Source organism: Talpa occidentalis, unplaced genomic scaffold (genome assembly GCF_014898055.3).
Source record: "Talpa occidentalis isolate TD23 unplaced genomic scaffold, MPIMG_talOcc4v2.1 talOcc4.3, whole genome shotgun sequence".
Classification (NCBI taxonomy): domain Eukaryota; kingdom Metazoa; phylum Chordata; class Mammalia; order Eulipotyphla; family Talpidae; genus Talpa; species Talpa occidentalis.
In genome coordinates this window covers 76,680,705-76,705,139 of record NW_023603184.1, presented here as the reverse complement: position 1 = coordinate 76,705,139, position 24,435 = coordinate 76,680,705, and the positions used below count along the sequence as shown (strand labels likewise).

Here is a 24,435-nt window from a genome sequence, read left to right as displayed (position 1 = left end):
TTTTTTTTTATTTCTTAATATTGAGGCCCCAAACAAGGTTTACACTTCATCTCACAAAGAAATCTTTGACCTATTTAGTAATATTTTAAATATTGTTGCCTCTGTATCATCACTTCTACTTAAAATGTATTTATTAAATATTAATTAAGTCACATAGATACTTTCAGGATTTGTGGTTAATGATTGATATACCTTTTTAAATGTTATACTTATTTGCAGATGATATTTATTGCTACTTGCATATATTGTTGTTATATATCTACTTAATATGTTATTCATACGTTTACTAATTTGAGATCAGAGGGGAACAAAGAGACTTGAAAATGAATAGTCTATATAAAAGTTATTCAAACATTGACTTCTAGGTAATAATACATAAATAGATGTTTTAGTGTCAAAATTCACATAGGAATAAAGTACAGCAGTTAATATCCTTTGTGAAGTTAAATAATGTCAGGTGGATTTGTTAAGGGAAAAGGTAACCCATAATGGAGAAAATTAGGTACATTAAAGATATAAATGTCCCGTGAAAAATGGACATGAAGCCTGTTTTGAACAAAGCACAGCCAAATGTAGGAGAAAGTTTCATGGATTTAATTCAACTTGAAAAAGTGAATTTCTCACCCCATTGACTTTTTTTGGTAAGGCATTACTTCTTTTTTTTAAAAAAATTGAAATTAATAATTTTCTTTATGCTGAAAAGTGACTTACTACTTACAACAACAAAGAAAAGAAGTATAGGAAGGTGCAATATGATCCTGAAAAGGGTGGTTAATCCCCTATGGTATGTGATAGCTCAGTGAAGCATAAGTACTTATTGGTTTTCTGTTTTGTTTTATTTTTTCATTTAAGCAATTGGTTGTATTCTATCATTTTAGTTGTATGTTTCTGTTACTGTAAATAACTTGCTGACAAGTGTCTTTCCATGGCAAAGGTCAATCTTGATTTGGGATCATGTTGTTCAACAAGTACATAATATACTGAACAATATACAGGCATTCTTGAACAACAATTTAACATCTGTTAAGCTAGCAAGAATATAGCATACTTTAAAACCACTTTGCATTTTAAGGTAAGATAGCCCATATTTAAAAAAAAAAAAAAAACAAAACTGAGTGTAGAATAATCTTGAAATAATGGTGGAATCAGTATGCTAGTGTATACTATTAAAGTACCATGATGCTCAAGTAACTCAGGAATACCAGATTAGTGCCCCAAATCACAGCTATCTTTCTTAGAATTATAAGAAGGGGACATAGCAAATTATTATGGCAAATCAAGTAGCTCATTATCTTTTACTATTTTTAACTCTATTATATGAACCCTTTTTCAAAGCTAGTTAGGTATTACATAGTCTTTTAATTTTTTATATTATTTATTCTTATTGTGTTATTTTTAATAGCAGAACATTGATGTACAACACTGTATATCATTTTTTAGAGATACATATTTGTACCTCTTCAGATGTAGGTTACTTCACCACATCCACTGACAAATAATCCTCCATCACAGTGCATTGAGACCCTCCCCACCACTTTGCTTCCCATCTACTGATTTTATGCCTCTGAAATCTCACCTTTTTTTAAGATTTTTTTTCTTTATACAAGAGCTAGGTTACAGGCCAGAGGTGCGGGAGGATGAGAGGATTCACCAGAGACAGAGTGGGGAACAGACCAGGCAGACATACCAAAATACACTTCTGAGGGGAGCAGTGGGCGAGTCAGGAGAGGTCTGCCGCCTCATGTGGGTATCTCCCTGGCTTGTCAAGAATCAAACCCATGCTGCAGAGGCTGCAGACAGCTTCACAGTGCTGTGCTTAACCTGCTGTGCCACCGGGGAGGCCCTGAGTGTCACTTCTATAGTCATATTCCTAGGTTTGGTTTGTTTTTTTTTTTTTTCAATTTAATTTAATTTAATTTAATTTATTTTTTTTGGTTTAGTTTTGTGTGTTCCTTTGTTTTGCTTTTCACTCATATTCAACACACGAGTGAAATCCATATGACTTATCTTCATTCCTTGTCATCAAAACAAGAGTCTTTGATCTTCCCTTTCTAGGAAAAAGAAGGGATGGAAGTAATTGAAATGCTTGAGTTGTTATTACAGCTATGTGGTTTGTGGAGAAAGAAGTCAGAAAGGTCATGCTCACCTCTCATTGCTAGAGGGAGCCCTGGGCTTAGAACACCAAAGCCGTAGTGAATGGAAACATATTATTTTTGGAATTCTGTACCAGCTTGTGAGCACTAGAAATCTAGGCTCTAAAAGTTTGGGTGTTAAATTCATAGAAAAATTCCTAAGTTAAAGAGATATGTCAAATATTATATGTTAAGATACCAAAAATTAATAAAATATGAATCATTCACTCAGAAAAAACTTTGTTAAAATGTAAATAGCGAACTAATATCATATATGTATGTGTGCACACACGTGTATGTTTATTAAAATGAAAGAATGGGCAATTGGTAGGGTATAAATGCATAAATAAAATAAGGAACAAATATAATACAAAGTAATGAACATAATGTGAAGAATTTTCCTCTGTATTTCTGCATGTTGACTGGACATCCAGATAATCATTGTTTTGTATACTTACTCAATAGTTCAAAGTAGTGAATCAAGATGGATCCAAAGTAAAATTCAAGAGTAACATAAATGAGAATGAGATTTTAGAACAAACAATAATTTAAAAATATATTTTAAGCTTAAACAGAAAGAACAATCCAGATGTCCTATACCATTATTTTGGCTCAAAAAAAGTTTCATTTCTGGGCTTGTTTATAGGATTAACAAACTCGCTTACCATCACACTTCAACTTTTTCAGTGTTGAATTCCTTACTTTTATGACATATAGAATCTTTCAACTAGCAAGTTTTAAGCATTTCTGTTCAGCATTTTTCTCAGGTAATTCTTTATTTACCCATTTGTCTGCGCCATCAAACAGTGAGATTCATGAGGGTCACTAAGTCCAATTAATTTTGTTTCATCAGCTTTTAACACATAAATAGGTACTTAATTAATATTTGTTGAATGAGTACATGACTGCAATGAAAAAATATATTTGAGAATCATCTGCCAATCCAATGACAGAATTAAAATACAAAAATAGTGGTCAGACAGTTTTTGTCAAATAAAAGTACGTATGCAGACACTAAATACAATTGATAAATTGTTGGGATTTTGTTTTATCTTTTTTTACTTTTTGCAGATGTAGTAATACAGTGTTGACCTCCAATTTAATAGAGAACACAAGTGATATTTTTGATTCTCCTCTGGACCAACACAAATGTCTACAAAGTAGAAGATATAGAAATAGAAAGAACTAATGAGTTTATTATAAAAATTGCAACCCAGATCTGTTCTCTAGGGAAACATATTAACACTCAAAGTAGAGTTTTAAATACAAAGAAAATGACTGATTCAAATTAGTTGCTTTTCACGATTGTTCAGATCTATAAATGTATAAGAATCACTATTAATACTTTCTTTTTTCACAGGTTGGATTTATTCTTTCTTCCCCAAATCCTTTTCCCTTCCCTCACCCAAAATTCAATTTTTTTGTTTCTCTGCTGGTTTTATTACTCAAAAAATGTGCCTTTGAAATAATTTAAGGATATTTAGAAACAGTTAATATGTATTTTTCATCTTGAATCTATTGTGAAAGGAAAAAAAAAGTTGCTTTCATTTAAAACTGTACCTGAATATAAATTAATACTGGCAATGTACAATTGTCATATGATATATGCACTAAATTTGGGGGGAGCACTGAGTTTCTGCTAGGCCTTTGGGAAAACCAATATTACCAAGTATAGTGTATTATCTGTCATCTAAATATCTATAATTAATTGGAAATTAATTCATGACATGTATTCATTCAACATTTTCTGCCAAGAACTTCTGTGTCTGAGATAATAAAGATAATCATGTTATGATTTCTGTTTGTACTGTAATTCTTCAAAGTACTTTTGATGTCCCTTTTTAAATTTTGCATTTTACATTCTGTAACTGTAATAATATATAAATAAAGGACTTTGCAGTGTAGGACAAATTGTTATCCAGAGAGAATTCACTTATATTGCAAATCATTTGATATTTTTTGTGATTTTGAAAATCTCTAGTTCTGGAGTCTCCTTGAGAAGTATCTTGAGATCCAAACTTACCAAGCTAATATTCTGAAGGCAATTTCTCAGTTAAATCATACAATCCATCCAACATGTCACTATGCAAAATTTGAATTCCAATGTGGACAACATCAATATGTATTGCATATTGTCATCACTGAATTGTCATCTTCATGGATTCTCAAAAACAAGTGACTATTTTTATTCCCTTTGCTGAAGACAATGATTAGACACCAAAATTCAATGTTCATTAAAGATTGTCAAGTAGATCTTTGTAAATTATTATTTTAAATCATTCCTAGGTTTCTCCACACACTTATACATATTTAGAAAGTGCCTTAGTGGTGGGTGTGGTGTGATGACATGCATCTGAGATGTGATCCTATGCCTCCGAATTATATACAGTGTTGTAGACCAGTGTTACCTCAATTAGAAAAAGGGCGGCTCCCTGGTGGCACAAGGGGTTAAGATGCAACCTATGAAGCTGACAAACTGCTGCAGCATGAGTTTGATCCCTGGCCAGGGAGCTACCCACTTGGCACAGCAGACCTCTCTTGACTTGCCTGCTGCTTCCCTCAGTGGTATATTCAGTCAATCTGAGCCTGTTCTGCTCCCCACTCTGTTTGTGGTGAATCCTCTCACCCCCACACCCCACAGCTCTGTTTTCTTGTATGCATAAAGAAATAAATCTTAAAAAAAGGGGGGGAGTGGGTTCTTTCTCTTCATTTGATTTACAAACCCTAAAGTTTCTCATAGTACTAGTTCTATTCCACTCTTTACTTTCAATTTCAGTTTAAGGAACAAATAAGATATTTCCTGAATTCATAAAATGTTTGATTTTGGTAGGTATAGAATCTATTTTAATTTTTTCGGTTAATTGTTAAGTTTAAAAGTGATTTCTGCATCTATGTTAATAAGAATTTATTGAAACACAGTTGTTTTCTAAAGAGAAAATTTGAATAAATCTATATACAAGATGACTTTACTTTGAATGATTTTTAGTTTTAAATGGATTGCCATTCCCAGTATCCTGAATGGATGTACTGCAAATTTAAAATGAATACAGAATTCTTGGGGCAGGGAGGGGATAAAAGCATTCCTTGATACTATGATCTTTTTCATGTTTTGCTTTATTTTTTAATAATGGAAATCTTAGTTATGTTCAATTCATCTAAGGTAACATCTGATGTAAGATTATTATATTGTATACTGTATTTATATTTGATAAAACAATGTATCATACAGAAGATAGTTTAGGCCTATTTTAATAAAGTCTGAGTGTACTTACTGGATTGGACCTTATTAGCCATGTGCCTGTGGATCATTAACTTCCTCAACTATTATTTTCATAATTAAGAATTAAGGCTGGGCCTCCCCTGGTGGCGCAGCGGTTGAGCGCTGGGCTGCGAAGCTGCCTGCAGCTTCTGCAGCGCCTGTTTGATCCCCGGCTGCCGGCGAGGGTCCCACATGGTGTGACAGACCTCTCCTGCCATGCCCGCTGCTCCCCTTAGCAGTGTATTTCGTCGGTCTGCCTGTTCTGTTCCCTGCTCTGGCTCTGGTGAATTCTCTCACCCTCCCGCGCTTCTGACTGTACCCAGTGCTTGTATAAATAAATAAAAATAAATATCTTTAAAAAAATCATTTAAAAAAAATTAAGGCTAAATATGTTAAATAGCTTATTCAGCTTATTCACTGACTTGTGCCTTCTATGGAGGGTAATAATATATTTTTTATTCATTTAGTACATTTGAAAGCAGATTACTATTCCATAAAAGATGTGTACATGTCATTCCATATTTGATCTCTGGATCATGTTAAAAGTAGATGATAAGAATCAGACTGAATAAGCACACATCTGTTCTGACTTCCCAGAAGTACTGTTCACAGTGTAATATCTGCTATTATTTAAGCACAAAGACTTAGTGAGTTATCTTAAGAGCATTAATAATGCTAAAATATGTCCTTAAAAAGTTCCTTAAATCAGCCAATTTTGCTTCTCATTTAAATAGTTATTTTATTTTGAATAAATTTTAATGCAGTGTATCCCTCAACTTTTTAAAAATCATAGCTTTAACACAAGTACATATTTTGTTATACCTGCTTCAACCTAGAGCTAACCAAAAATATTAGTTGAATTTCTTGCTATAGTGTTTTCCCTTTCTGATTTATAAAGCTTATAAATATGAATTCAGGTTTCTTAAGGATTAACAAATTTGGGATTTTAGCTACACCTCTTTTTGTATAATTGCAGAATCTAATACATTTATTTTATACAGCATTTTCAGGGAAAAAGTCAACTTTTAAAATAAATCAAAACATTGTGAATAAAAGGGATGCATGCATTTTTTATGTAGTATAAGTATATTTTTTCATAGGTAAATAATACCTCCAGTGAGTGGATATAAAATGTGAATGTAATTTTTCTTAGATTTTTTTACAGGTTGGGAGTATGGCTCAGTGGTATAGCATTTCACTATAGATTCTTCTATGTGCAGACTCACTTCTCTTTTGTATGTGGTCACTCATTTGGTTTTAAAGTATGCCCAGAATTTGGACCCACTTTTGCCTAGATGAATCAATGTTTGCACTTTTTTTTTTTTTTCTAAACCAGTCATTGTTGTTTTCTGACAGTTGAAAAAAATACTGACATAACTTGAAAAGAATGGATCCTATTTACCTGAAAGCATAGATTTTTGTACTGTAATATGGATGTGCATTTGTTGAATGAATGAGTGAAAGAAAGTCTGGGTTATATACCTTCTGTATTTCTGTATTTCATTGTTTGATACATTCTATTTCAGCTTACTGTGAATTTCTTGCTACATTTCATTTTTTCCCCACCCCATGGTGAATCATCTTTCTTTATTCTAGAGCTATCATAAAGGGATTTGCTGAAGCAGACTGTTACACTATTTCATTTTCATCCACATTATATTTTGTATTATGTAAATTACTAAAATAACAATATTAGATTTAATATCCATTGTCTTAATCCATGATTTAAGATGGCTTCACAAAATAATTTGTAAAATTGTGATGAGTAGTTAAATTTAGCTGTCTAAATGAACAAAATTGAAAATTATTTGAATTTGTGTTTATAACATTAAGTTAGATATTTACCTACCATTAATTTTATTTTTAATATTGTCTGCTTACCTATCCTGTGTACATAATAAGTGAATCAAAAAGCAAAAAGATCACTGTCCTCATTGAGTATGCTTCCTAATAGGGACAAAATAATCATCATCATCATCATCATCATCACATTGTAAAGAAATACAAAGTGTAAATTTGCCATTCTAATTCATGCTATGAAACAGCAAACTTGGGGCAGTAGTCAGAAAATATGGAAGTCTTCTTGAAGTAAATGGCACTTAAAATATGAAAACCAGGAACAAAGTAAGCAAGCAGGTTGGAGAAGAGTATTTCAGATTGGCATAGTATGTATAAAAGGTATTTTCGTAGACTTCTAAATCCATAGTCATGATTTTATGAATAGTTATATCATATTTTTGACAATAAAAATTCCTCATTGTAGATATAAAGGCATGTGTATATAGATTTCTAAAATGCATTATGTCTATTCTAAAATGTAATATATTCTATTACTATGAATGCTACTGTTGTTATTATTGTTATTAACAATATATGTTTTTGTGTTTATCTGCATATTACTATAATCAACAATTGAAATTAGCTATTTGTTCTGGACTGAATGGGGACAGATGCCCTGCATTGGAAAGTCTCGCTTAGATGGCTCAGAGAAGGTTGTTCTTGTAAGCATGGGAATAGCATGGCCAAATGGCATCTCCATTGACTATGAGGTTTGTTGGATTTCTTTTAAGCATTCAAAGTACATTAACTGCCAACTTGCATTAGTTCACTTTTAGTGTTATCTTATTTTTTCAATAAAACAATCAAAAACAGCTCATTATATTGCCTTTCAATCGATCTTCAGGAAAATAAATTGTACTGGTGCGATGCTCGTACAGACAAGATAGAAAGAATCGACCTTGAGACTGGCGGGAATCGTGAGGTGGTACTGTCAGGGAGCAATGTGGATATGTTTTCAGTTGCAGTCTTTGGGGCTTACATCTACTGGTCTGACAGGTAATTTATTTTTTCATAAGTATTTGAGACTCAAAATGTTATTTCAGTGCCACTTGCTTTACCCTTGTAGGATTAGCCATTCCTTAGCAAGGTCACAAAGACTATCTCATAAAGCCCTGTAATTTCTACAGAAAAGGCGGGCACTCTTATAACCCCACGTTCAAGGATTTCGGTGTCACGGAATAAATTTGGTTTATTTCCCTTTTATTGGCCACCTTTTACCTCTGGCTTAAATAACAGATTTTATTTAAATTAAAATTTGCTAATCATGTATTTTTCAACTTCTTGGCAGAGCACACGCCAATGGATCAATCAGAAGGGGCCACAAGAATGATGCCACAGAAACTGTAACCATGAGAACTGGTCTTGGGGTGAACCTGAAGGAGATTAAAATCTTTAACCGTGTAAGAGAGAAAGGTCAGTCCTCTTATATAATAAATAATGTTAATGTCCTCATTTAATAAATAATGTTATGTTTTTTCTCTCTTCTATGTTTCTCAATCTTCAAGTTAAGGATTTTTTCTTATATGGGTCCTAAATCTCAAAATACTGTTTTATGTCAAATCCCCTATGAAACTGCATAATATAGATAAATATTAAAATTATACACACCAACATACACACACAGACAAGAGATTAAAGTAGAGAATGTGTTTTGGTGCATTCAATTCGTATTTAGAATGAATCAATACTGTCAAAGACTAGAAGATATGAAACATTTTATAATCTCAATATTAAGTTTCAAAAGAGTTACATACCTACTAGTTGATTAATGGAAATTGTTAATGATTTGTTTGGATGATGAAGTAGAAGAATATGATCTTTGAAATAAGAAATCCAAGATGTTAAACTGTGATTAAAAGCATAGTACATTTTATGGTAATTGATTTTTTTTTTTTTTTACTGACCAGTCTTAAAATTAAGAATAAAAGAACAAAACATTCAGCTTTAAATACTTAATGTTTCTGTAAGAAAAAGTTGAAAGTTAAAGAATACAAACATGTGTGTATTTTTTCCCCCACCTTAGGGACCAATGTTTGTGCCAAGAACAATGGTGAATGCCAGCAACTTTGTCTTTATCGAGGAAATTCTCAGAGAACTTGTGCTTGTGCCCATGGATATTTGGCAGAGGATGGAGTTACTTGCCTAAGGCATGAAGGCTATTTGCTGTATTCAGGAAGAACAATATTAAAAAGTATACATCTTTCTGATGAAACCAATTTAAATTCACCAATAAGGCCATATGAGAATCCACATTACTTCAAGAATGTCATAGCTTTGGCTTTTGACTATAATCAAAGGAGAAAAGGTACCAATCGTATTTTCTACAGTGATGCACACTTTGGAAATATACAGCTTATTAAAGATAACTGGGAAGACAGACAAGTAATAGTTGAAAGTGAGTACAACAATTTATTTTTAAATAGTTTGGTAGAAATGAATATTATTTGGATTAACAGAGAAATTAGAGTGGTGATTACATACAGAATTTCATTTTCCTAGAGTTTATATTCAAGATTGAATATATCATCTGACCCCCCCGAAAAGTGAAGGAAGCAATTAACTGCTACTGCTTACATGATGTGTATTATGATTATTAGCATCTAAAAATGGACTTCTAATATCTTCCTTCATTATGTTTCTTATAAATAAGTATTTTAAAATTCATGGAAGATAATGTTTCAATGCAAAACTGCTAATTCTATTTTCTTTCAGTTGGTACTTATGTCTTTTAAAATATTTGCCTAATTCAGTGAATTTTATTTTCTTAAATAGAAATTATATAAATATATATCTATATATAATACATTCTTAAGAAAATGTTATTAAAGGAATGATCTAATATTTTAAAATATTTTAATGTTTTATGGGACAAGCTCATTCAAGTATAGTTTTGCATGGAATAACCACATCATTTAAAGAAATCTTTGTCCTTTCACCCAAATCTTACAGTGATTGCTTTCATGTACTTCATATAATTTCTCTTTATTTCTAAGTATTTTCCATATATTTTCCTGCTTTTCCAATTTCACTATACTGAAGTCAATCTTTGCCATTATATTTTGAATTGCAAAATACATAAATTTATTGTAAAATGTTCTAGTAGTGTAGAGTTTAAAATGAAATTTCAATCTTATCTCTGCAACATCAATCTCACATATTACCTACATTGACATAGGTGAGTCTTGGTTTCAGAATTTTTGTCATGTTGCATATAATTACAAAATGTAATGACCCTACGTGCATTACTAACCTGGTTTTCTTTACAGCATATTTTGAAATGCTTTAGGTTCAGTACATAAGGGTCTATCTGATTCTTTTCAAAGCCTGTACCTAATTTTTTACTAAGCATTAACTAATTTATTTAACCACTTTCCTACTGATAAGCATTTAGGTAGTTTCTGACACCTCATCATTAAATACTCTCATTGTGCGTATGTATATCTAAAGTGTTTATGCACATATATATAATAGAATTAAAAGTCCATCTGTGTTTATTTTCTCTTTTATAGCTGATCAAATTTCTCTCTGAAAATTCCATGTCAATTTATATTTTCATCAGCGACCTTTTAAAAGACCTATTTTCCCATGCAGCAATGATTTTATTATTTTTAACAGTCTAGATAGTTTATAATTAATATATTAAAGAGTCACCATATATTAATATGCATTTATTTAAAACTAATGAAGTACTGTATCTACTTGTATTCTTACTCACTGAAAAATAGGTATGACAAGTCCAACTTTATGTTGTACATTGTCAGCCCATGCTATGCCTGCCACCATTCATCTTGTTCTTTTAACAGTTAATATACTTCACATATTTTTATGCATTCATATATTACTCAGTGTTTCCAAATCAGTGCAACTAGGGTGTAATTTACGATTACATATTCTCATCTAATGATTCTGTAAGTTGGCATACTTATTAATAATTTATTTGAATATGTGTGTGTGTGTATGTATATATATATATATACACCACTGCATGACATTTGTGGGTCGGTGTGTGTATTTATGTGTGTGTTGAAAATACATCTGTAACTGTAGTGATCACAGATTTCAAATACATCTGAGATTTGTTTGTTCTTTGGGCATAGCTCTGTGATTAGAACGTGGGATCCATAGCCTGAATTGGTGCATGATGAATCTAGAATCCAAGGGTTCCAGTGTTGAAGAATTTACTCTTCTAAGATAGATATATTTAAAAAGGAAAAAAATAGTTTTACAGAAATATAATTTGGGCACCATGCAATTTGCCCAGTAAAAGTATATCATTTTAATGATTTTAAATGTAAATTCAGTGACAATTACATTTATAATATTGTATATCCATCACCCACTATCTTGTTCCAAAATATCACTTTTTTTAAGATTTATTTATTTATGCATACAAGAACTGGGGTATAGGCTATAGGTGTGAGAGGGTGAGAGGTTTCATCAGAGACAGAGCGGGGAGCACAGCAGGCATATGACTGAAAACACTGCTGAGGGGAGCAGTGGGCAAGGCAGCAGAGGTCTGCGCTCCATGTGGATCCCTCCCTGACCTGCTGGGAATCGAACCAGCACTGCAGAGAGCCTCACAGAGCTGCACTCAACCTCCTGCACAACCAGGGAGACCCTATATTTATCACTTTTAACAGAGACTGTTGAAGCAATTTCTCTTCACTCTAATCCCCGGCAGCCTCCAACTAACCTTTTCAGCTGTAAATTTGCTTATTCTGGTTATTTCATATAAGTGGAATTATACAGAATTTGTCTTTCTGTGTGTATGGCCTATTTTCCTCAGCATACTAATTTCTTTTATTTTTTTATTTTTTTTTAATTTTTATATCCCCCTTACAATTGAACCCCCCTTATTTTGACCCCAATTCCTCCTTCCCCCCCCCCATAGTGTGTCTCTGGTTCATAGTTGTTTGTTGATTTTATTTTTTTCTTTCTTATAGTTATTCTTTTTCCTGGTCCCTTATTTAGGTTTTCTAGATTCCTGCTATGAGTGAGACCATCCGGTGTTTTTCTTTTTCTTTCTGGCTTATTTCACTGAGCATGATCCCTTCCAGCTCCATCCATGTTGCTGCGAATTACATGAGTTTATCTTTTTTGATTGCTCAGCATACCAATTTCAAGGTTCATCCACATTGTAGCATGTATCAGAACTTCATTTCCCTTTTGTTGTGGCCAAATAATTCTCTATTGTACCTATATCCTACTCTATTTGGCTATTTGCCTTCTAGATACTAGATTATTTCTATATTTTGGCTATTGTGAAAAAGGATGCAATGAATATTGGCATACTATTATCCAAAATAATAAGTTTTAGTTAGATTCAGTACATAAAGAGAAAAAAGCAGTTTTATAAGGATTTTGGTTTGAAAGATCATCCAGGCTATGCTATATTTGATAAAGTTAAAGGGTTGTGTCTGAAGGCAGGGCTGCCTTAGGAAGTTGTCAGAATATTGCAAGCCCTGTTTCCATAGTAAAAAATTAAACTGAAAGCATATTAATCAAAGTATACACAGAACTAAATAATTTTGACCCTCACATCCAAAATCAAAGAAAGTAAAACCAGTAATGCTCTACCTGCTGTTGTATGTATTAACTCACTTATGTACATAATGGCTAGGATTTTAGCAAATGTCAATGTGGGACCCAAATCTCAGTTTACTATTCACTTCCTATGGGCTGCTATCAATTTCTTTTCCTACACAATGGAAAACAATTCACAATTTTTGTGGTGATTTTATGAGAAAGGGGATATAATCAACTTATAAATAATTATTTTTTAATTATTTTAATTTAAAACCTTATATTACTGTACTTATGACACATTTGTGGATAATTTAAGATAATTTTCTTTGTCCTAAAGTACTTTTAGAATATGCATTAGAGTAAACAATCAGAAGTAATTGCAATAATTACATGTATGATGTAGTTTATTAAGGTCAGACTAAAATTTAAAATTTAATTAAGGTTAGTCTACATAGATAAGCTACATGAACTTTTCTAAATACTCTCCTACTACCCTCAGCAAGAAGTTGCTTAATTTGTTTAACTATTGAAATCCTCTCCTGAAATTTTGTAGTGGAATTTATAGTTTGACTGGCTTGACCAAAAAATAAGACAGCAATTAACAACTAAAACAAGCAGCCCCTCCCTCCCAAAAACCTGAGTTGTGGGTACACCAAAACAAAACAAGTAAAATGTAAAATTCATTTTGCCTTGAATTATCTTTTATTAAATTTGAATAATACAATTCCTTTCATATACATCTTTTACCAGTTACCAAAAATAGAAATTCATCAAAATATCATGAAGTGTTTAAAGATAACAGAAAATTCCCCATACTTTTATGTGTCAAATGTAGCCTTATATTTGAATATGTGAAAGGACAGGATGAAGGCTCTCTCCTTTATCTTCTCAATTCACATGGAATGTATTATTTGCACAGAGGTTTAAAATATTGCATGACAAGAGTCACTATATATAATTAAATAGGTAATAAGTGTTTAGTGTGTCACAGATTATTAGGTAGGTGTGAATAAAGATGATATAGTCTCATTTCTAACCTCTGGGGACTCAAAAATTAGAGGTAAATGTCATAGTTCAATTTCCATATTTAAAGAGTTGAGATTTCTGGCCAACATAATGTTGAAAATTGATACTTTCAAGGCTAGCTCTAGCTCAGAATGCCAAGAAAATATATAATTCTATAACTGACTATAAAAGTATCCCAAGAGAGGAGAAATAAATTGTTTCATACATACCTAGTCAGTAACAGAATATCTGTGCAGCCTTATTGAAAGAAAAAAAAATGACTTTAATCCACATTAAGTAGTCTTTTTTTTTTTAAATTTACATTGTAACTCAATATATGTGCTTAAATCTTACATACTCATATGCCTAATCTATAGGATTCATTCTGATATTTTAGTCAGCGAGGGCACCAGGTTTTTTTAAAAAGTGAAACATTGTTTAATAAAAGATAGTGTTCCTCTGTTGAATAACCAATAAAGACTTGTAAATAAAGCTACTCTTAAACTAAAGAAAAACAAAGAATGCATAAGACCTTAATGGAGACAATTTTAAAGTGTTAGTGGACATAAATGGTGACCTTAAAGAGAGGGAGACAGTGCCATTTTAATATGGGCAAACTCAATATCCATATATAAGAATATGTGCCCCAAATTATTTTCATGTTTACACAATCTCCAAATAAAAGCTTCTTTATGGAACTTCACATGTTTATCCTAAAATTCATGAGCAAGAGCAAAATCCAAACAGTAACCAAGGCAATTTGGAAGAAATAAAATAGTATCTCTTCTTGAAAACCATCTTCACTTGTTCAGAAACTATAATAATTAAAATGATGTGGCAATAATAAAAATAAAAAATAATTCAATAAAACAGAACATAGGTCTCAGAAGGTGATCCGTGTATAGTTAATATACATTATAAGTAAATGTGTTATACTTTACCAACTCGGCATTATAAATCACTAGAAAAATAATGAATTGCACTTAATAAATCATGCTAGTATAATTTATGTGCAAGAAAGAAAGCAAATTCTGTCTCTAGTTTGATCTGTACTCAAACATATGTCCAAAATGATCAATTTAATGAAAGAAAATATAGAAGAATGTCTTTTGAACTCAGGATAGAAATATTTCAAAAACTGGTCAAAAAAACACATTAGAAATTTAAAGTTTTGTGTCTCACTGAAACTTAAAACTCTGCAGCAGATGAGAGAATTAAATAATAACAGACAAAATCTGATAAATATTTGCATTTCCTAAAAGTAACGAAGGATTGCAACTAGATTGTATTGTATCATTACAAAAACTAATTGAAATATGTGCAAACTATGACAAGCAGCACACAACAGGAAACATATTTTTTATTAAATTTATTTCACTAAAGTATATTCTGCCTCATCAACATCAAGAAAATTCCTAATCAAACAATGGGAATAATATCTCCACATAAAAATTTGATGTTTTTAAAAAGCTTGATAATGTGGAAAAACCCCAAATTTCATATTCTATCTATGTGAATGATAATTTTGTACAACTATGTTCAAGAGGCATTTTGTAATATTTTGAAATGTTGAAAAATACATATTTTTACACCCAGCAATTTCCATTTTTATACCAAGCTTAGGGAATTCTACTTTCAGAGGAAACAATTGTTTATTGTACAAGGAAAAGAAAAGAACTAGTGTCACACTTATGCAGATAGTTATTATCTTAAATACAAGTTCATTAAAACTCAATGACACAATTTAACAAAATGTTCTGAGATGATATTAAATTTTGAAACAAGTAATGTTAAAATATACTAAAACATACTGAGTTGTTTTTTATATAAATGTGTAGTATTTTAAAAAAACTTTCCTTTTCTTGAAAATTATGTGAAGGTTGTGAGATGTTATCATTAGACATAAAAGATTTTTTTTTTTTTTTAGTATTTTGAAACTTTTTTGTAAATCTGAAGTTCACTCAAAACAAAAAGCCTAGATTAAAAGAATATAGCACATTAACAAAAATAATAGGCCCCAGTATTGCCATTTTACTTTCTCTGGGGATTAAAAGAGACTTCATTTAGCTTGACTACTACCTCACACCATACACAAAAACCAACTCAAAATGGATTAAAGAACTAGACATAAGACTTGAAACTGTAAAATACATAGAAGGAAATATAGGCGAAACACTACGTGATATGCACATCAAAGACATCTTTACAGACACATCACCCAAAGTAGTGATAGTGAAGGCAAAGAAAATAATCCAGTCCCAAAATGGGCAGAAGAGCTAAAAAGAAACTTCTCTGAAGAGGAAATGCAAATGGCCAACAGGCATATGAAAAAATGTTCAACATCACTTGTAATCAGGGAAATGCAAATCAAAACTACCATGAGATACCATCTCACACCAGTGAGAATGGCACATATTAAAAAAACTAGCAACAACAAATGTTGGCGAGGTTTTGGAGAAAAAGGAACGCTCCTGCACTGTTGGTGGGAGTGCAAACTGGTCCAACCACTATGGAGAGCTGTGTAGAGATTTCTGGACCTACTAAACATAGAGCTTCCATATGATCCAGCAATTCCACTCCTAGGTATTTACCCAAAGGACACAGAAACATCAATTCCAAAGAGCACCTGCACCCCTATGTTTATAGCAGCACTGTTTACAATAACTAAGCTTTGGAAACAACCCAAATGCCCAAAAATAGATGACTGGATCAAGAAGATGTGGTACATATACACCATGGAATATTACTCAGCATTCAAAAAAGATAAACACATGCAATTTTCAGCAACATGGATGGCGCTGGAAGGGATCATGCTCAGTGAAATAAGCCAGAAAAAAAAAAAGAAAAATATCAGATGGTCTCACTCATAGCAGGAATCTAGAAAACTTAAATAAGGGACCAGGAAAAAGAATAACTATACGAAAGTAAAAATCAAAATCAACAAACAACTATGAACCAGAGACACTCTATGGAGGGTGGGGGGCGGGGAGGGAAGGGATTGGGGTCAACATAAGGGGTTGTAATTGTATGAGGAATATAAAAATAAAATATATAAAAAAAAGAGACTTCATTGAGAAAACTATATAGATCCAATGATACCTGTAAATATTCTTGTTTTAAAAATTCAAAGCATTTATACCAAAAATGTAAGATTGTTAAATCATTATATTATCCCTTCTACTATTCTATAAATTTAAGATAATTAAGAAGTTTTAAATAAATAATTTTATTCAGAAATAATTACATAAATATTTGCATAGATATTAATAATTTAATTGGTCAACTCTTACCTATATGGATGTTCAAAATTTAAATTATAGTAGGAACACATGATGACTCTGTCTCCTATCTTCTTTTCTTCTCTTCATGGACATTTAACTTTGTCCCCTATCCTGACTGAAAGTTTTAATAAATTACAATGAGATATAATCCCCATGATTGTATATTGGAGTATGAAATTATGGTTAATAGTTTCACAATACTTCTAGATTGTTTTCAAGACTACTGGTGACAATATGCCTTAATTATAATTTATACTTACATTTGCTAGAAATATTTTTTACTTTAAATGGACTAGTTCCATATCCTTTTATGAGTGTCTAACTTATATTTGATTATGTTAATTTTTGCAGTGTTAAAGGCAAAAGCATGCCAGCTTTTAAAGTATATTTATTTTGAATTTGCCTAATATGTAGAATACAAACATTCATTCTCAAAGAAAATATAGCTTTTCAGTTTTAGCTGTTCAATTTTTCAGGCTTTACAAAATAATGACTTCAGTTATCTACATTTGTTTGTGAAAGCAATTTTTTTCATATTATCTCTAGATAATTGCAACTATTGGAAAAGTATAATAGAACATTATTTATTGGATATTGAGATAACTAATATAAGAAAAAATACAAATAAAACATGAAAATTTTTCATAGGAGTCAGTGAGTAGTGAGGCAAAAAATAATTTTTGTGATCAAAGAGAGAGGATCATGTGGTCATTTGTTGTGGAGAGTAGAATCTGGAGTAAATCATGATTCATGGAAAGTAAAAGGAAACTTGTGATTGTCCTCTCATTAAGCTTCAGACCTTAAATTAATGTCCAACATGGCTTCCATGATGTCAAACTTTCTTAAAATATTAGTTCCTCTTATAGAAATAGTTTTTGGCAGATGTTGAGAAGGAAAATCTTTTCCTCTACCATTTTAATTTTATTGTCATTGAAATGTAAATTGACAAAAAAATCATTTAAATGGGAAAAAAGGTATACAAATTTCATTTGATATAAGTTTTACTTATATAGGGAGATTTCATGAAAAGAAATGAACATTCATTTGGATAAAACCAAGCACTCATTAGGATTTTAACAAGGGGTAATAAATTGCAGAGATAGACTAAATGAAACATGAAGGATTTGAACTTCTAAAGACAATAAAAAGTAGGAAGATAAAGATTTGGGAGAAACTATTGGAAGATAAGAGTTACTTAGAAATGTATTGTTTATTCAGACTCACTTGGTACTATGTCTGTTTCTGATAATAATGGTTGATCTTCCCACCCTAGTAAGAGAGAAGGGATATCTTCATGAAGGGAAAGTTAGGCCCTCTCTGTTAGGGAGGTAGGGAAACAGTAAAAAGCTTCCTTGTATCTGTTGTTTCTCAATCGCCTTAGCTCAATACAATCCTTATGCCAAATTGGCATATTTGGGAATGGACTATTATGGTTGTCTATTTAAAGTTTCTTATTCTATAATCAGTCAAGACCAGATCCCTTGAAAACAATGACATACTTGCACAAAGGACATGGGAGCCATAGACAGAAACTACTTATATGAGTAGGGAAATGAGAAAAAAAAATCTGGGGAAAAATTCTGCTAGATATACTAGCAATATCTAAAAAGAAAGATATGTGTGCTCTAGAGAGAACAATGTGCTTTCTTTGGAATGGAAAATATGCTCGGGAGCAAGAAAAAAGAACTGAGTCGTGCAGAAAATTTTCCACTGAAGTTCAACAAGTCAATATGAGGTGTGGTACAGGTCTTGGAGGTTGAGAATTGATGACTCAAGTGTCTATAGTAGTGGTCAGTACTTGAATTATTCATAGACTCAAATCTGTTAATTTCTTCTAACATCTGTCAGAATCACTGACAGCAAAGTAGGATAGAAAGCATTGTTGCAAATACAAAGATTACTATGTTGACAATGACAGCCTTAACAAATGAAACTGAAAAGATTTCTGCAAAATTTTTCAGGCTTAGGGGACTGCCCCAGTTGATCGTGTTCAAAGTTCTGACAAGGTTTCTCTTTGCAAAAGTAGATATTGCTGAATAATATCCATGTAGAAGACGGTGGCCTATAGTTTATTATAAACTTTTACTTTACTTTGAAACTGTTATAATCCATATGTCTGATTAGGAATGAAGAAAATTATGGAAACAGGCAAGTTTATGGATCTGTGATGGTATAGAGCAATTATAGAAAAACTACAGAAATGCTAGAAATTCTGTAACTAGTTATAAAAATACTAGTTATAGAAATACTTCGGGAGTAGAGAGCAATTTAGATATGATATAATGTTCCAGGACTGGATTGCTAACAGGAAAGGTTTCAGTTATTGAATGAAGGTGGGGATAGTGAGATTACTAATTCCTGAACAGTCATACATCTATGTTAAATATTGGCTTAAACTGAATTATTCATGTTTATTTTTAAATCTGTGGTCTAGAAATTGAAAGATTTGTTTTGATTGCATAACAAATCATTTCAAAATTCAGTGTCTTCAAACAATTATTTATTCCACACTTGTATATGTTGGCTGGATGAGTCTTCTAGTTTGTGTCATCTCTTCTGATCACTAGCCACAGGCAAGCCAGATGGTAGCTAGATGATCAAAGATGGTCTCTCTCATGTCTGGCAACTGTTAGACTGATTTCTGGGTAAGTGGGTCACAAGTCTCTCACTATTTAGCAGGCTAGTTGGAGATTGTATTAGGGTTTGAGGAAAGAGCTGGGTCAATATGCAGACATCTTACAGGTCATATATAGTGATATCTCATTGGTTAAGACTAATCATGTGGTGAAGTCCACATTCAGAAAATGGTGAAGTAGACTCATCTTAATGGGTGGAGCTGCAGAGGAACTGTACTCATAGACAGATGGAAAGAATTGGCAACTTCTGCAATCAGCACAAATTGTGAGATTGTTACTATCTCTGGAACTTTCTCAATAAACCATTAAATTTTGTCTTTCTTTTGGAAATTCACTTTTTTGCTTTATTTGTTTTACATTGTTTCTTGACAACCAAATAGTAGGCTATGACAGTAATATCTGACTTTATCCATGAGCTATAAATCAGTCTACATTTGGTGGTGAAGAAATAAAGTGAGACAGGAAAGTATTATCCAGGAGGAAAAAGATATAACAAAATTATTGCTAGATTACTCAATTCAGTGGCACTGAATTGATTTTGTCACCTTCAAGAACATAAACCTTTTCATATTTAGCTCAAATGATGCTGATTTTTTTCCTTAGAAGTCACTTGTGATTAGTTGTTATTAAGCCATTTTAATTATTCCACTATTCTATGCAAAAAATCTGACTAAAAAATTTTTTTTTGTAGTTTTGACTTGAGAAATGTAAGTTGTAAATGGCAAATAAGGAAAATAAAGTGATGTGGTATTAGAAAAGGCATTTTTCATAAGAAGTAATAAAAGAAAGTATACATATTAAAACTTTCCTTTCCTTTTGAGAGATTTATGGCATGAATTCAGCAGATGAAATCAATGTACTGTGAATTATAAATAGGTCTATGAGGAGTTAGATGATGATGAATTCAAAATTCTTAAGAAAACAGTAAAGCGCCTGTGGAAATAGGCAAGGACACAAGTAAATCCAAGATTCTTCTTGAAAGATGCTTGTAATCTGTAGCAGTGAGTTTCCTGTATTGTTTCAAAGAGCAAGGTATTTCAATTTTATATACCCACTAAAATGCGCTTAGTCATTTATGCTTACAATGCAAGAATAAACAGTTTGCCAGAAGTCAAGAAGTAGTATTTACGTAACCATCCTGCAGTTCTAAGCTTTTCAGTATATCTGATTAAGAGAAAGACAATTAATTAGTAAAACAACTATTAGATAAATTTGATTACATAAATTAATTTAGAAGGACAGAAATTGATGTTTATTTTTTTCCTTGAGATTTAATTTTATAGCTTAAAATTGTCATAAGTAAATACAAATAAATTACATTCTCAAAATTTTCAATTAATTTTGAAAATTAAAATTTTCAATCTTATTTCCAAACCTGTATAATATAGAATATGGTAAATTAGATTTTTCACTCTTGCAGAATAGCAGTTTCAATACTTGATACTGTTTTCAAATGAATGTTATTGCTTTCAAGTCTTATATTTTTAAGATTTCTATGAAATAGAATTTGTATTGTGTAATTCTAGTTTTACTATTGACAAAGTAGAACAAAGTTCTGTGTTCTTTATTGACAACTCTAGGTGCTAACTAATATTCTACTCAAATGCATAGGATTCCTTTCCATTTCCTAAGCAATTTAAACCTAGTGAGTTGTTTTCCTTCTTTCTCTCTTTCTTGTTAAATTTCTTGATAAATTCTTAGTTATGCCTCGGTGCACATATGCATGGGGATGAAATTTTCAGTAACATTTTTGACTTATTGTTCTCTGTTATCACTTTCCTCTAGAGCTTTACAATAGCCTATATTTGATCAGTCGTTGGCAATGCCCACATAAAGTCATTACATTTAATGTCTTTTTTTACGAACACAATATGCATTGCATGCAGCTTTCATATCTTATCTTCATACCTTATTAGCCTGAATTTTTTAATCTGCATTTTAATTATGACCTATACTCAGCATTGTTTTTCCATTGGCTCTCTTAACCACATTCAATTTTTTTCATTCAAACCTGGACTAAGCAATGTCATTCAAAGTCATCCCTATCATTTTCCTATACATTCAAATGCCCCTTTCTAAATGTTCCATTTCTGACTGTACAATTGCATTTCCACAAAAAATTCCTTCCCTACTTAAAGATATTTTTTCCCTTTTAAGGTGCTATTATTGCAGTTATTATAATCAGTACAACTGTTATTATTATTTTAACTAAATCTGCTATATCCCATAAGCCATTTATTCATCAAATAATTTTCTTACTCCTTGTCACCATTTCTCACTGTTCACCACTTAAAGTTGTGCCTCTGCCAAAATTATTTACCTCTCCTTGCCTTGGTTTCCTCTTTTAGAAAAATGGAGAGTGTTAGTAGCAATCTCAGTGGGTTTGCAACAGGGTGGTCCCCAGGAAGGGGGAGGTTCCCTGCCCCACCCAAGAAAGGGTGGACTAATTGTTGCTTCTCTTACACACATTGTAACCCTAAAAAAAGACTGTCTCCTAAGACTACACCCTAACATTTGTGCCACCATAGATATGGTGGAATAAAAATTAAAAGGGGGGATTGCAACAGGGTGGTCCCCAGGAAAGGGGGAGGTTCCCTGCCCCACCCAAGAGAGGGTGGAGCTGAGCAGGAAGAGGAGAAGCTGCAGAAGAGACTAAGGAAGGAAGCAGGATGGAGCCAGAAGGAGACCTGGAGGAGGCGCATGGAGCCTAGAGACACGTGAAGAAACTGCGCTTGTCTTTTGGTCGTGGACTGGGTGACACAGATGTGGGTGAGACCCGTGGGGAGGTGACAATGGCAGCTTTTATCTTGATGTTGATTTTGCTCTTTTCCTTCCGGGCTTGTCCGGTTGTTTGTGACCCTTTTCTGTGGGTCCCCACTGGAAGATGCTTTAGACTTGTAGCAGGCTTTGGGGCCTTGTTCTGGGCCAATCCCATTTGGATGGACTTTTACCCACGAGGGGACGGGTAACTCTGGATGCTTCATTTAGAAACTAGACTCTTTGCCTTACCTGTATTGTTTCCTAGTTTTCTTAAAGTTCCTTCCCATTAAAGTCTCCTATGTTTTGTGTTGATGCGGCGGATGGCAGAACCCATGTAGAATAGGCAGGTTTGCGGGGTTTGGTCTGCCCCTCTCCCTGTCCTATAACAGATTAATGAGATTCAGTGAGTTAAAATATGTTGCTCAGAATAAATGAACTGATAATTAGCATGCACATAAATTTTTGCCTTCATTTTCCTTAATTTATTTTGTAAAACTACACTATAAATTAGAAAAATCTACTAGTATAAAATAACCACTGTATTAAGCAAAAACTTCAAAGATCTAATGTGAGTTCCCCCTTTAAACACTCAAATACTGTGAATGAAGATAGTAGAAGGTCTTTAAAACAAAGGAACCTCTATAGGTTAATAGGATGTATGCCTCCACAATTCTTCAGTCATTTCTTCAGCGTTTATTGAGACAATGCACTTGACTAATATTTGTTCTGTACACTCTAAGAGATTTTCTTGGAATTACATGCCAGAAGGTACTTGTGCTACAATAATAGAATGTGCTTAGGTGGGTATCAAAAGTAAGTGGGGTTAAAGATGAAAAAAAAAAAAAAAGCAATAGCGTGATAATTTCAAGCTGACAGAATGAATTCCCATTGTTAGAAGCATTTGCTTTCCCAAAGATTCAAACACTTCTGTGTCTCTCACCCTTTGCATCTTGAGAAATGTTGATGACTTATGTTGGTTGAGTACCAAGATGAAAACAATACTAAAAACAAAACAGAAAGCTGGAAAATGTTTGTAATAAAATAAGTGGGAATATTGGAGTATAAAATTATACATCAGACAACAAGAATGGATCATTTAATAAGTACTTTTTTGTCTTGTTTTAAAATCGCAGGATGTTTCTTAGAAACCTATATATGTGGAGTGATGACTAAGAACAAAATTTTTCATTTATCCATGAAAGTTTGAAATAACAAAACCTTTATAGAGTGTAAAGTTCTGTTTTTGCTATATTCACAAAAATCTGAAATTTGAATGGACTAGACATGGTAATATGAATTAGCATCTTGGCCCCGATGGTATTAACTCTTTTTGGAATAAGAAGGGTACTAAAATCTGAAACAGCTAGTGTCAGCACAAGTTCCTGTTAGTTGTACTATTAGTTTGGTGGGTAATAAAGTAAAATGAGATTAATTTAGTTGCCTTTAAAAAGACATCTACTATAACCTTCCTACACTGCCAGTGTTAAGCAGGGAACAAATAGAGTTCAGTGAAAAGATGAACATTTGTTTCAGAATTAATAAAAATGGAAGCATAATTTCCCAAGTAATTTTTCACCAGAAGGCAAGAATCATGTATTTATGCTTAGAAGCCCAATTCAAAAATTGATTAAATACATCTTACACAGCATAAGACATTTACGTATTTTATAAACTGTAACATTTTTCTCAAACTCTGATTTACCTCCATTATTATTATTAAAATATAGTCAGAATGTAAGATAGCAAATTGGAAAGTACAACATTTCAGGTTGTTTTTTGTATGTAGCACATTATATAACACAGTCTGTCATTCTGAAGTAGTATTAATCACACATGGATCATTTAAACTATAGGCAGTACAAACCCGGGCATAAGTTTTCTACATGCTTTTCCTTAGGCTGTTCTTTCTGTATGATTTGCATGTATGAACTACACAGACTCAGAGGTAAAGTAAGATAAGTCCTTATCCTGAAATACAACCTGAATTGAACCATTCT

General features: G+C 32.2%; 1 protein-coding gene across 1 annotated transcript in view; it reads left to right on the top strand.

The window, feature by feature from the left end:
* LRP1B (LDL receptor related protein 1B) overlaps positions 1-24,435 on the top strand; it is a 1,722,250-nt gene that overhangs the window by 1,321,956 nt on the left and 375,859 nt on the right. Inside the window, exons 38-41 of the mRNA XM_054699700.1 lie at positions 7,814-7,940; positions 8,075-8,226; positions 8,519-8,643; positions 9,254-9,625. Coding sequence (XP_054555675.1) covers positions 7,814-7,940; positions 8,075-8,226; positions 8,519-8,643; positions 9,254-9,625 — 776 coding nt within the window. The remainder of the gene's footprint in view (positions 1-7,813; positions 7,941-8,074; positions 8,227-8,518; positions 8,644-9,253; positions 9,626-24,435) is intronic.